The 14,721-nt window shown below is 43.6% G+C and overlaps 1 protein-coding gene and 2 long non-coding RNA genes across 4 annotated transcripts in view; 2 read left to right on the top strand and 1 right to left on the bottom strand.

Moving 5' to 3' along the window:
* LOC109263476 (uncharacterized) overlaps positions 1–7,416 on the top strand; it is a 128,509-nt gene extending 121,093 nt beyond the window's left edge. For both annotated transcript variants that reach the window (XR_002078226.2, XR_008422937.1), the window contains one exon: positions 7,340–7,416. This is a non-coding gene — a long non-coding RNA (uncharacterized LOC109263476). The remainder of the gene's footprint in view (positions 1–7,339) is intronic.
* PREP (prolyl endopeptidase) overlaps positions 6,102–14,721 on the bottom strand; it is a 119,727-nt gene continuing 111,107 nt past the window's right edge. The window contains exons 13-15 of the mRNA XM_019442989.2: positions 13,671–13,802; positions 9,860–10,016; positions 6,102–6,849 (exon numbers count right to left, since the gene is read on the bottom strand). Of these exons, the coding sequence (XP_019298534.1) occupies positions 6,555–6,849; positions 9,860–10,016; positions 13,671–13,802 (584 nt within the window). The 3' untranslated portion in view covers positions 6,102–6,554. The remainder of the gene's footprint in view (positions 6,850–9,859; positions 10,017–13,670; positions 13,803–14,721) is intronic.
* The window catches only part of LOC128777668 (uncharacterized), a 43,933-nt gene continuing 36,617 nt past the window's right edge, over positions 7,406–14,721 (top strand). The window contains exon 1 of the long non-coding RNA XR_008422938.1: positions 7,406–7,446. This is a non-coding gene — a long non-coding RNA (uncharacterized LOC128777668). The remainder of the gene's footprint in view (positions 7,447–14,721) is intronic.

Here is a 14,721-nt window from a genome sequence, read left to right as displayed (position 1 = left end):
GTCTAGCAGTTCCTTTCACCTAGAGATGGTTCCAGAAGCTCTCTTGCTGTTTGGCAGAATTCTAGGGCTGGTTCTTTTATATGATAGCTATTCTTTTAAATTGCAGGTTTGTTTGTTTGTTTGTTTGTTTTGTGCCCATGGACAGATAGATCTGCTCCCAGTCCCTCAGTACCATCCCTCCCCACTACTGTTTGCAGCAGTGGAGGGGTCCTTTGCTACCATCTCTTGCTGTTCTCTTTTGCCATATTTTGTTGTGCAGAAGCTGTTCAGTTGGCCCTAGTTCTTCTTCAGGAGGAATTGTCCTATAAATAGGTATAATTTGTTATGTTGCATGGAGGAAGTGAGTTCAGTGTCTGCCTACATCACCATCAGACTGGAATTCTAGATGGGTCTTGTAATTTTATCCATTCAGTCACTCTGTGTCTTTTGACTGGAGAATTTAGTCCATTTACATTTAAAGTAGAGCAACAGGTATGTACTTATTCCATTGTGTTGTTTTATGGTTGTTTTGAAAATCCTTTATTCTTTTCTTGTTCTCTTCCTTGGTGACTTGATGATTTTCTTTAGTGGTATGCTTAAATTTCTTTCTCTTTCTCTTTTGTGTACTACTATGTGTTTTTGAGTTGTGATTACCATGAGGCTTACATAAAACAACTTATAACAGTATTTTAAGTTGATGATGACTAAGTTCAAACACATTCTAAAGCTCTACAGTTTTTTACTTCCCTCTGACTCCACAATTTGCTTTTGATGTCACATATTACATTTATCTTGTGTAGCCATTAATATTTTTTGTAGTTATGGTTATTTTTATTACTTTTGTCTTTTAACCTTCATACTAGTTTATAAATTAACTCACCATTTTTACATTAGATTATTCTGAATTGTATAATATATTTACTTTTGCCAGTGAGATTTATACTTTCATATGTATTGTTCTCACTAATTAGCACCTTTTCCTTTCCTTTCAGCATTTCTTAGAAGGCATTTCTAGTAGTGATGAACTCTACAGCTTTTGCTTGTCTGGAAAACTATATCTCCTTCAATTCTGAAGGACAACTTTGCTTGATAGAGTACTCTTAGTTGATACTTCCTTTCAGCACTTTGAACATATTATCTTGCTCCTTTCTGGCCTGCAAAATTTCTGCTGAAGAATATACTCATAGTCTTACAGAGTTCCCTTGTTTGACAAGTTGTTTTTCTCTCTTTGCTTTAAATATTCTCTCCTTGTCTTTAACACTTTAATTATGTGTCTTGGTGTGGATCTCTTTGGGTACATATGTTTTTGAACTTTCTGGGCTTCCTGGATCTTGCTGTCAGTTTCCTTTCCCAGGTTGGGGAAGTGTTCAGCCATTATTTGTTCAAATAAATGTTCTGCCCCCTTTTCTCTCTTCTTCTGGGACCCTATAATGTGAATGTTGGTCTCTTTGGTCTTGTCCCATAAGTTCTTTAAGCTTTTTCATTCTTTTTTCTTTTTGCTGCTCTGATTGGATGAGTTCCACTGCCCTGTCTTCAAGTCCACTGATTCTTTCTTTTGCTTTATCTAGTCTGCTATTAAACAATGTAGTGTGCGTGTGTGTTTTTTAGTGCAGTTATTGTACTTTTCAGTTCTGTGACTTCTGTTTGGTACTTTTTTATATTTTCTCTTTGTTGAAGTTCTTACTGTGTTCATCCATTCATCTCTCAAGCATGGTAAGCATCTTTATGACAGTTACTTTGAACTTTTTATCAGGTACATTACTTACCTCTGTTTCATGGAGGGCTTTTTCTAAGGTTTTGTCTTAACTTTTTGTTTGGAAGGTATTCCTGTTTCTTCATTTTCTTTGACTCTGTGTTGGGTTTTTAATCTATTATTTAAAATAACCACTTCTCCCATTCTTGAAGGGGTGACCTCATGTTACCTTATTATTGAAACCTATTGTTCAACCCTGCCCTAGCTCTTGATTTTCTGCCAAACCTTTGTGATTGTCTAAGCAGCCTACTATAGTCTTGGTGGCTTCTAGTAGGTGAGGGTGTACCAAGATCTCTCAGTGCCCTAAAGGAGAGTATCTCAGTCAGCACCTAGATTCAGGCTGATTGGAAGCCAGACACTCAGACAGCAGCTTTTAAAATATGCCATTATTCCTCTTTCAGGGGAAGACTGGAAATGGACATTTCTGTGTGCTCCCTCTGTGCTGATCTTTGGGATAATAGCCAGTTAAGAACTGTTTCTTTGTTTGCCACCATTAACACAAGAACACAAGCCCTGTGAACACAAGTACCTCTGGCCACGAAAGCCAGGCTATCAAGAGATGTGGTATGGCCACAAATGCTGGAAACTCTGATGATATGGGGCGGGACAGAGGCAGGAAGATGATGACACCTGCCAGCCTCCCTGGTCTCTAGAGGGGATTGTAGTTTGCCCTTAGATGTGTTTTTAACGAGAAGTTTGCCCCTTAGGCCACAGTGATGAAGATAAGCTAATAGGCCTCTTTCACAGAAATACTGGAGGTGCATTTCAGACTGCTATCTCTGTGTTGTGCCCTGGCGAGGAGGGAGCCACTTAAGAACTGTTTCTCCATTTGTTGCAGTCCTGTGAGACTCACAAATGTAAGTCCCCCAGGCCACCAGAGCCCAGTGTGATCAAGGGTTGCCCTTAGGCAGCAGCTGCAAAATCCACGGCACCAGATGTGTGAATGAATGCCTTTCCAGGAAATACTGGTGACACAGAGGGAGGCAGAAGCAGAGTGTGAAAATGGCTCCCACTGGCCTCTGTGGTCTTTAGAGTAGTTCAGTAGGCTGCTATGTGTGTGTTAAGTTAGAAGCCTGTCCCTCCCTCAGGACAAATCTTTAAGATAAGCACACAGATGTTTTTCACAGGAAGACTGGGCACTTTTCAGTTGGCTTCCTCACCGCCGAGCTCTGGGGGTGGCCAGAGCATTCTGCATGAGCCCTTTAAGAACTGTTTCTTGGGTGTGTGAAATGGGTGAAGCCGTCACAAGGCATAAACTTCCAAAAGTTTTGGGGATGTCATGTCCAACATGGTGACTGTAGTTAATAGCACTGTGCTGTACATTTGAAAGTTGCCGAGAGATCTTAAAACTCTTAGAATTTTCTCTATTCTCATGGACTTTTCATCTTTCAAATTAAAACTGTGAGTAGACTACAGAAAAAAAAAGTACTTCTCATTTTGCTATAGCCTCTGGGTCTCATGGTCACAAACACCATTGGCTGTCAAAGCTAGATGCTTTGGGGGCTCGTCTCTTAGGTACAGGTCTTAAAAGTTGGGGTGCCAGATGTGGGGTCCAGACCCTTCACTCCTCAGGAAGAATCTCTGAGTTGTGCTGGGCGTGGGGGGTGGTCAAAGTAAGATTGTGTCTCAGCCTCTCCTGTTTCGATGTGTGTTTTTTTTCTCATTTTCCCAATTCATAGGACTTATCTACTTGTGTTTCTTTTAGAGGACATTATTCTGTATGTAGCTGTAGATTCAGTGCATCTGTGGGAGGAGGTAAGTTCAGGACCCTCCTATGTCACGATCTTGAACAAGAACCCTCTTGTTTATGATCTTAGTACCACAATAGTGGGTAAGAGTACAGACTCCAGGGTCCAGCTGCCAGGGTTACTGCCCTGCCTGTTCACTTCCTGGCTGGGGAACTTAGGCCTTTGTCGAATGGGGGTAAGGGTAGCAAATGGCTTGTAAGGTTGCTTGAGGACAGAGTGCTTAGGGCTGGGGGGCACCGGGGACTCAGCAAAAGAATTTATCCTCTGTCTTCTCCATCTGGAGGGTCAACTTCTTGAGGGCAAGACTTTTTTTCTTGGCACCCCTGCCCCCTAGAATGAATGGATGGAGACTATGGCTAAATATTCCGTATTCATTGGCCTCAGCCCTCATCCCACTGGCCTGACTATTGCATTCCAGTCCGATCTCTGCTTTTTTTCTGGGCCCCTCACAGCTTTCAATCCTGTCTTTCATGCACCTTTGAGTCTTTGTAGCCTTTCTGGTCAATGGCTATGTGGTCTGTCCCAGGGAACTCCCCAAGGCTGGTGAAACTGTGTATAATACAGACTGGTGACAGGCTTTTTTAGGTGAAATTTAATCTTTCCAGCGAGCAGCACCATTTGTGTGTAATTGCCGAAGTTCTAGTGGGAGTATTAGGACACAGTAATTGCCAAATTTTACACTATTCCAGGTGTGTACACATGAAACATGGTAAATGTGACTATTTCACAAAAGCCACAAATGCTCTATGGTGTGTGTAGCAAGGCCCTGTGATGAGGCAGTTAGACTACCTGTGCAATGTGTGCAGCTTTGTTTTCAAAACACCATAGATCAGTGTAAGACAGAGTGGAGGGGCAGAGCACTGGACAGGAGAAGGTGGCATCTAATAGGGGAGATACCTGAGATTTGGGAAGGAGCCAACCTCATCTACTTCTAATGTTTAAGGCTTAAGAAAGCTACCCGCAGGGGTGCCTCAGTAGCTCAGTCGGTTAAGCGTCTTTGGCTCAGGTCGTGATCTCAGTTTGTGAGTTTAAGCCCCCCATATCAGACTCTCTTCTGTCAGCGTGGACCCTGCTTCAGCTACTCTGCCCCTCCCCCACATTTTCTGTCTCAAAAAAAAAAAACATTAGAAACAATTTTTAAAAAAGCTACCTTCAGTTTGTGGGCTCAGTTAACCAGCTAAAATGTAGATGTGAGAGAACTTGCAATTAGAGACCAATTATTTGGTAGGCATTTTTATAAGTGTACCGTATTGCTTATTTCTCATAACTACCACTCACTAAGTGAGAGTTGGGATTTGAACCTGGGCCTGACTGACTTCTCCTGAAGCTGAGACCCTACCCACTGCATTTTCACTTTCCACTGTTAAGTAGGAGACCTCAGCGGCAAAGTAGGGCTGGATTTTGTGCCAGCTTGACAATGCTCTGGGCTGACTGGGAACAACCCAGTTGTTCGTACCTCAAATGACCCAACTGGTCTAAGGGAAAGGCTGCCTCTAGCTTATCTATGCAACTGTATTTTTTTCCCTGCCATGCTGATCAGCAGGTGCATGGCAGCTGGTGTTAGCATCTCTCCCGGTAGGTGGTGGGTGGTGGTGATGTCAGTCTGTACGTGCTGATAGCGGGTGGCACACTTTTCTCGGGGGGAGGGGGATACAGTGCATCACATGTTCGATGACAGCCACACTGTATACATTTCTTATTGAAACTCTGATAGAATACCTGATTCTAGATGAGAAAGCAGCCACCTTTCAGCTAGGCTTGCTATGTAGTGATATATACTTGACAGAAAACGGTGTCTAATTTCAGACCTCAATGTGAAAGGCAGAGCTCTAAAGAAAAGCACAAATATGTACGATTGGAAAATCGGACTTATCTGGGGAAGTACAAGTTAATGGAATAACGAGGTGATCTTTTAAAGTTTTTTAAGGTTAAGATACTTCCTACAAAGTAGTGGTTTTATTTTAGTCATCTGATGAAGCAAGACAAAGAAGAAACTGTTTTCCTCTCATAAATTAGATCAGCATTTCCCAGACTGATACCCAAAGGAACAGTGTTTCATGAGATGTTAATGCCTTGAAATGTTATGAACTATACTTTGAGGAATGGTATATCCTCCTCTTAAAAAGGTGGCAGGGGTGAGGGACCGAAACTGTTTAAGTCTGTTCCTAAGTGGTCCATGGGGGGAAACAGCTTGGGAAATGCTGAAATTTCTGATTTTAAGGTAAGTTTGGATAGATGTATCTGGGTAGTTCACTCGTGTGATCTCTTAGTTTTATATGCTAGGTACTCTGATGTCCAGGATAGTTTGTAACCAAACTGATAGGTCAATAATCTGAAGCTTCTGGTCTGCTGCTTTTTAAGAAGAGGTGTCCAAAGCAAAAGAGCCCTGGCTCCGATGATCGGCTGAGTGGTTAATACAGAGGAGAGTGAGCCTGCCTCTAATGGCCGCATCACAATAAACCAGGGAGCTGGAATGGATGCACTCAACCTCTTCTCAGGGCTGGCCTTCTAGGATTTCCTTGTTTGGAAACTAACTTGTACGGAAAGGCGAACTGCTTTTCCAACACAAAAGTGATGTGATCCAGAATGCCCCTCAACACAAAGGAACCAGAAATCAAGCCTCCCATTCTTAAATAACATTTATTATTGTTGTAAAGAAGTCTTTTTCATGAGAACAGCTCTCACATTTAAAGCTATATTGGTTACGGTTACAGAAGCACATTTCACTGAGTGCTCTATATGAAGTGTGCCCGACTACGGCTCTGAATTCAGCGATCTATTATTCACGATGTGTTGGCTGCCATTTAGCTATTTATCCAAACATGCCTTTTTAATTTTTTTTTTTTTTTAAAACATGTGCCTGCACAGGGTGGAAAAAGAAACGCCAAGGGCTTGCTAAAAAGGAGAAGCCTAAAAAAGATAAAATTCCCGCAGCAGTTCTGTTCAACTGCAGTCTGTGAGTGCGGGAATAGTGTCCACGTGGGGAAGCATGATGCCCAGTGGTTTCTCCGAGTTAACGGTGTGAAAGCCCTTGAGGTTTTCCCCGGCTGTCAGGAGGGAGTGGGAAATTCCATTTACTGAATCCAGTCGATGTTCAGGCACCGTGCTATGAATGCAAACATATCTGAGACTTCTTCTATCACTTTGGCCGTGGGCTTCCCAGCCCCGTGGCCTGCCTTGGTGTCCACGTGGATAAGCAGGGGGTTGCTCTGCTTCCGGCTACGGCCCACGATGTACTGAAGGGTGGCAATGAACTTCAGGGAGTGGAGTGGGACCACGCGGTCATCGTGGTCGGCGGTGAGGAGAAGCATGGACGGGTACTGGATGTCGTCTGCCTCCGGTAACTTCACGTTATGCAACGGAGAATATCTGAAAGACAGAGGCAGTTTCGTGGGGCCAGATATCAAAAGCAAAATTGTTTGTTCGCTAGGCTCATCAAGGAGGACTGGTGGGCCCAGTGAGCAAGGCAGCGTAGCAGCTTAACTTCTCCAGCGACGGCTGCAGCTAGCTGGCACACGGGGGACCGCCACAGACCCTGCCTGCATCGTCAGCTGGGCCCTAGCGGGCTGCGCTGTTGGAAACCGGGCAGCGGTGTCATGTATTTGCTCGCGCTTTGGAAGACTTTGTAAAAAGCAAAAAACTCACGGGGCTGTTGAAATGACCGTGACTATATATACACACTTACGGTCTTGAATGATTCCCATACTCTTTAGACTTACTTTTTCGTGACTACAAAGCGAACTGACTTTAAACTACTGATTGTGGACGTCATAGGTGCAAGCCTTTCTTTTGTTGGAAAACTTGAAATTCAAAGTTACAGCTTTTTGCCCCTTTAATATCTATGAAACTTTTATTCCAGGCTCAGCTTGGCAGTCCTGGGAAGAACACGGGTCCCCTCTGGGCCTCTTGGCGGCTCTCACAGGCCAGCAGAAAGAAGGAGGCGCCTTCTGAAGCACAGCCTTCCAGGTAAGCTAACAAAAGGGTTTTAAGAATAAAAGTGTAGCCAAATTAAACAGTAATTGATAGTAGTTAGGTGAGCAAGATGTCTTATTTTTTCTTCACATTTGACTCAATATGGACATCATGTCTTGCAGAGCGTTCGGTATTAATGAATACCATCAACTATTTTAGTAGAGTTTTATTTGGAGGGTGAATAGTCAAAAACAGTAAAATTTCTGCTCACTTAACCATATCAAGGCTGAAAAGTTCTGGAGGTAAGCCTCCCAACAGAAAAGAGGGGGGTGGCAATGGATCGGTTTTCTGATTCATTTAAGACTGCTCTTGGATCAACCCCAGATAAGGGTTAGTTCTTGGGGAAAAAGGTTTGGAAAACTCTGCCTACTCAGAATACCAACCCCTACCTGTGTGATTCACACACATGCCACACTTATACATCAAAGATTCTGAGAAGTTCTGTAGAAAATTTATTGAAGCTATTCCCAAACTTGGAAATTCAGCTCCTTCATTGGGGAGACCCCGTTTAGTCTCCAGACGGTGCTTCATGGGACACGCTGCAGGGTTTGAGCAGCTCCCGGTAAGGCCCCCCTCTGGCTCAGCTTGTGGTGTAGGGCTGAGCTCTCTGCTCATTTGGGAACAGGAGGTATGAGGAGACTACTGCCTGCGAGTGCCAGTTTGGAAAATTAAAGTCTAAAGTAGGAATATCCCAGACAACATCTTGAGAGAAAAAAATACTTAGAACCTTCTTTCCCCCCAAATTAATTTTAGAAGTATTAAGTTCCACTGAATATTTTGTTGCCTTTGATAAACAATTCAGTCAGTATTTTCAACTGAGTTTAGATGGGACTTCTCTCCCTACGTGTGTATTTTCTTTAATTTGAACTAGAGCCTCTTTAAATATTCAGCTTTTACTGGTATTTGCCAATGAGGTTATCTGTGTGTTTAAAAGTATTTAACGAAAAAACTTTAGTCATTTTAGCAGAATCTCTAAGTGAGGAGCTAGCCACAAAAAGCACTGAAAGAAAAAGTTTTTGGAGAAATTACTGTACTGAAATTTAAAGTTGACTGAGAAGGTTGGGACAGGGGACACAGAGCTCTTGCACCATCCTAAGGGCAATTCCTAACTGCTGCTGATAACGGTCTCCAAACCCCTAAATGTGGGAAGTGAAAAGAATGTAGCTTGCAGTCTCGAAGAGTCTAAACACCTGCCATTTTCTCACTGTTCTTGCCAAAGTGTTTGAAGGCGAGGAATGAAGCTGTGCAATACTTTCATAATGTGATTTGTAGTTTCAAATATACATGGTTACACTGAGAGAACAAAATAAGTTTAATGTACTTGCATACATCTCTATTTCCTTCTTTAAAAATTCCATATATAGATGTAATGTATGATGACACCTTTTTCTATTATTTTGTGATTGCTAGGATAACAAATTACCATAAGTTTGGCAGCTTTTAAAACAACACAGATATCTTTTTTTTTTTTTTTTCCTTAAGAGAAAGAATCCCGAGCAGGGAGCCTGCTCAGTGCAGAGCCTGATTCATGGGGCTGGATCCCATGACCTTGGGATTATGACCTGAGCTGGATGCTCAACTGACTGAGCCACCCAGGTGCCCCACATAGATTCTCACAGTTCTTTCGGTCAGATGTCTGGGCTGGCCCAACTGGCTTCTCTGCTCTGGGTCTCAGCTGAAATCCAGGTGTCGGCTGGCTGGGCTCTTATCAGGAAATTCTGGGAAGAAAATCTATTTCCAGACTCATTCAGTTCCCATGTGGTTACAGGACTGAGGTTTCCATTTCTTTGATGACTGAATGATGGCTGGGGACTGTTCTCAGGTCCCACAGGCCCCTTCCCCCATCTTCAAAGCCAGCAATGGCAGATCTAGCCCTCATGATTCCAATCTGACCTCCCTTTCTGCTGCATTCCCTGACTCCAGCCAGAGAAAGTGCTCTGCCTTTAAGGGTTAGTCACTAGACTGGGCCCACTTCAGTAATCCAGGATTATCTCCTTATTTTAAGGTGAGCTGACTGGCGACCTTAATTTAATCTGTAAAGTCCCTTCACAGCAGCACCCAGATTAGTGTCTGATTAAAGAAACCAGGGGACAGGAATCTGGGGTGGGGTGGGGCTTACAAGTCTGCCTATCACATCTTTGTAGTCTGTTGTTGTTAAAGGTCAAAACAAGGAAGACACACAGGTACTCCCATCACTTTCCCTACTTTTGCAGTAAGTTATATGCAAATATGAGAAACTGTAGAGGACAAAGAGTCAAACACTTATCTTTTTGACTCTGTTCAGTAGTATAATATCACACGGTTAGCAACACACACACACACACACACATATATATACACATATACGTATACATATATCTGTATATATACATATATGTATATATATCAATATGAATTCAAACCTTACTTGATAAGCCATTCGAAGTGTTGTTTGCTGTCTGAGCACCCATAATCGGTGGTCCAGGCATGACCAATGGTATATTTATGGAACTTCAGCATGTCCATTACTCCAACTTGGGCAATAACACAACCGAAGAGGTCAGGACGCTGATTTGCACAAGCAGCTGAAAACCAAGATAGAAAAGGGAGGCAGTCTATCATTAAACATCTAAATAAACAAAAACAAAATAACATTTTAAATACTTTCAGACCCATGGTTATCCTTTTTCCTAGAGCACAGGAAGAAACCATCATAAATCCCCCTGCCTAATGGCCATAAGCTTTTCTCCCTCCTTTCACTATATCTGAGGGGTAGGGTATTCTCACCAGGAATAGAGCTTTACTCCCCAAAGTGAATCTCAATAGGGGAGTGTTATTTGGAAAAACTCAAGGACTTCCTGGAAAATCTGTGTCTCCTGCTCCCTTTCCTTTTTTTTTTTTTTTTTTTGTTTCCACGAAGAAAACTTGTTCAGGATCTATGACATAATAAGAAATACATATTTAGTCCCTGTCCCCAGTTCCTAGCACAGAACTTCTGAAACTCTTGGGATTTACTGAGTGATAGGGGTAAGAAATAACTGGCCCCTTTCAACCATACCTGAGTTTATGCTAAAGAGGTGACTCTTGGTGGCTCCCTAGATGGCTACATGGTGGGGACTGGTGGCCGGAAGCCAACCATGTGATTGGAGAGGTGGATCTTTAATCCCCACCCCTGACCTCTGGGGAGGGAGGGGCTGAAAACTGAATTAATAACAGTAATGATTTAATCTATCATGCCTGCACAATAGAACCTCCGTAAAACCCCTTAACAGTGGAGTTCAAAGAGCTTCCAGGATGGCGAACACACTGAAATACTGGATGGGTGGCATTCCCGGAGAGGGCATGTTAGTTCTGTGAGCACCCCTCTACCCCATCCCCTACTCTATGCATGTCTTCCATCTTACCGTTCCTCAGGTCTATGAACTGTTCTAGCAGATTCTCAAACCTGAGGAGGCAGGTATGGGAACCCCAGCTGATAGCCAGTCAGTCAGAAATACAAGAGGCTTGGACTTGGGTGTCTGAAGTGGGGGCAGTTTTGTGAGTCGGAGTTCTTGCCATGTGGAGCCTGTGCTGACTGTGGGCAGTATCAGAACGGAACTGAGTTGTAAGACATCCAGTGGGTGTCTGGAGAGTTGGAGAATTGGTTGATGTTGGGGAAAAACCCCACACCCGTGGTGTGGGAAGTGTCGTGAGTAGAAACTGTTCATACAGCCCAAGGCAGGGCCTGAAACCCAGAACGGGCTCTAATTAATCACCTAAACAGTACACATTCTTGTACTGTTTTAAAATATTCTTCTTTGTATACTTAAGTTATATAAATGTATTTCTTTGTTTTGATAATTCAACAAGTGTTTATTGAACATCCTGCTGTGTGCCAGCACTGGAGATATACCAGTAAATGTTTTAGTGGGAAAGATAAGTGAACAAGCAATTCCAGTATGGGCAAGTCTGGGTGCTATGGAAGTGGGGGGTAGGGGTACCCAACCCGGTGTAAGGCAGATAGGGAGGCTTTGCAGGGGAGTCACACCAAAGCTGGCATGACGAAGAGTTAGTCAAGAAAATCTGGGCTTTTCCTGCCTCTGGCAAAAAACCTAGTTCGCACCCTAATTCTGATTTCAGTCCTCATTCATAATGCCAGATCCTGAGTCCTACCCTGGGGGACCCTGATTCTCTCACTCAGATGTGAGAGGGGCTTTTCATAAGCCCCTTTTTAATAAGCATTCAACACATTGACAAAGGGAAATCCAATTCTGCAAGTTCCTCATGGGACCAGGTTTGCCAAAAGACATAAACCAGTTCCTGAATATCAAACTGAAAACATAAAGGAGTTATTGGATGAAAGAGTAAATTATAGAACAATTCTCCCACTATTAGAATCAGATGGTATTTTCAATATCCCTTCTCATTAAATCTTAGATTTGCCCTTAATGCTTCTCTTTTACACCTTCACATACAATCCACGTGCAAATTCAGTTCACTCAAATTCAGGACACACCCAGAATCTGCTCCCTTCTTGCTACCTCCATCGCCATGCCACCACTGGGCCTCACTGGGATGGAGGCCTCCTCCCTGGCCGCCTGCCTTTCTGCCCTCACCTCCCCTTCCGTCTGCCCTGATTGATCCCATTACAAAATAAGTCAAATTATGACACTCCCCCAAAGGCTTCTTATTTCACAGAGTAAACTGGGTCCTTACACTGGCTACGGGGTCCTGCCTGCTTTCGCCTCCTGCCGTCTCTCACCTCTCCTGACACTCTCCCTCGCTCACCATGCCCAGCAACAGACGTGGGCCTCTTTACTGTCGCCAGAATGCTCTGTGCTCTTGCTGGCCTCAGGGCCTTTGGTGTGTTGTCTGCCTCCTCCACTAGAACAAAAGCTCCGTGGGGTCAGAGGTGGTGTCTGTGTTGTTTGAAACTGTATCAATGCCCTGTCTAAATTCGAACAAATTATTTTGGACGTATGTATTTTACCTACATGGGAAAATTTTTTTACAAGACTATATTCTATTGGGGTAAAGAGTAAAAACAGGTAGGTATTCAGGTTTTGCAATGACTCAGTACATTTCAAGGATAAGGAAACTGAGTGAATGTGCTGTCCTCCCTGAACCCTCTTCCAAAACAGTGGATTTTCACATGTGTTTTTAACTTGTGCCTGTAAGTCCAGCCTACATTTGTACAACGGCCCGTCATATCCTAATGACGTTGGTGTAGGACCCTAGCAAGCAAAGCCCATAAATGTTCGTTACCAAGTGAAATTTAACTACCGAAAATTAGGACAAGCCACTTTGAGGCAGTGCCACTTACAGGTTAAAGGAGACTCTAAAACCATAGTGTTGGGGTGCAACCCCAGCATCACACACTTTCCAGCTGTGTGACCCTAGGCAAGCTACTCAACCTTCAGTGCTCCTGAGTCATTAGGAAAACGGGACTAACCCAATCCCAGTCAGTTCCTGTCTCTTGGGTTGTGTGAGTGTCAAATGAGAATATGCATGAGAAGAGCTCAGCCCTGGGCCCAGCACAGGTGCTCAGCAAGTGAGAACTAACAGTATGAACTCGCTCATTACTGTTACGCTGTGCATCCATCTGTATGCTACCTCATTTTCTCCATCTCTCCTCTCGCTGCACCCACAGCACAGGTGTTCAACAAATGTTTCATGATGATCATGCAAGTTCTGAGTAGCACAACCATAGGGGTTATCAGGCTCAGTCCCGTGATGGCTGAACTCTATAAACCTGTGGATCCGTGTGGCGACAGGGTCCTACCCAGTGTGCAGCTCAGAAGAGCTCAGGGCAGACAGGTGGGACAGCTTTTCAGGCTATCGTGAATCAAGTCTACGTAAGATGGGTTTAGCAGTATCTTTTTTTTTTTAATGTTTATTTACTTTTCAGAGAGAGGGAGAGAGACAGAGTGTGAGTTGGGGAGGGGCAGAAAGAGAGACACACATAAAATCTGAAGCAGGCTCCGAGCTGTCAGCACAGAGCCTGATGTGGGGCTCAAACCCATGAACTATGAGATCATGACTTGAGCTGAAGTCGAACGCTTAACCGACAGAGCCACCCAGGTGCCCCTCAGCTGGGTCTTTATGTGTCATTTATCAGGTACCTACTCCAATACAAATGGGTTTTGTTATCTTTGGACCACTGCTCCCATCCATGAGCCAAGTAAATCAAGAGCTGTCTACAGTGTATCTGAAAACCCCCAGAGTGTTAACTAGTAAGTACAATAAAATCCAGTTCTCACCCACTAAGAGGCCTCCATTTGAACCTCCATTAATAGTCAGCCTCTTGGGAGATGTGTAACCTTCCTTGATGAGATATTCTGCAGCATGCTGAAAGTCATCAAAGCAGTTCTGTTTGTTTGCCAAGATACCACCTGCAATGTGCCAAAGTGAAAGACTGGTTAAGAAACAAAACATTAAAAAAAGACAATTTTAACCTAAATGGAATTCAAATGATAGGGCAGAGTTTCAACTATTGAGTACTTAAACACAATGGGCTGACACCACATTAAGAATATGCATCATGGGGGTGCCTGGGTGGCTCAGTCGGTTAAGCGTCCGACTTCGGCTCAGGTCACAATCTCGCGGTCCGTGAGTTCGAGCCCCGCGTCAGGCTCTGGGCTGATGGCTCAGAGCCTGGAGCCTGCTTCCGATTCTGTGTCTCCCTCTCTCTCTGCCCCTCCCCCGTTCATGCTCTGTCTCTCTCTGTCTCAAAAATAAATAAATGTTAAAAAAAAAAAATTAAAAAAAAAGAATATGCATCATGGAAATCCATCAATACCACAATCACCAAGCCATACGGTGGATTTGTATTTTTCTAAATACAACAGCAGTGCCCCAAAGAGAAGAGATGATCTGTTATGTCAGAGAACCATGAGGACCAAAGTATGAAAGCATGTAATCAGAACGAACCTAGGTTTTGGAGAAGCTGAACTTAACCTTGAGCTGTGCTCAACCCTTTCTGAGCTCCACCTAGTGAACAACGATGGGGCTGTGTGTGCCTCCCCCACCCGGGGACAACAGCAGTGCTCTGCACAGGTGTGCTTCTCAGCTCTCTCCCCTTTGCAGGAGACTGAAATCCTAACGATGAGAAAGAAGTTCTTCGGTTTTGCTCTTAATTAAGGAATGTAAGCAGGAATTAGGTGGGAAGGTAGTGCTGCAGAGAGCAGCCTATTACAGTTCCTCAGTTCTTGAATGAAGATCTCAGACATCTCCCCAGAGAATCCGGATTTCCTCATCTAGAAGTCATCCAATGTATACAACCATGCAAATTACGTAAAGAGAGGAACATTT

Source organism: Panthera pardus, unplaced genomic scaffold (assembly GCF_024362965.1).
Source record: "Panthera pardus isolate Hobbes unplaced genomic scaffold, ASM2436296v1 HiC_scaffold_17, whole genome shotgun sequence".
NCBI lineage: Eukaryota > Metazoa > Chordata > Mammalia > Carnivora > Felidae > Panthera > Panthera pardus.
This window is presented reverse-complemented; position numbering and strand designations above follow the sequence as displayed.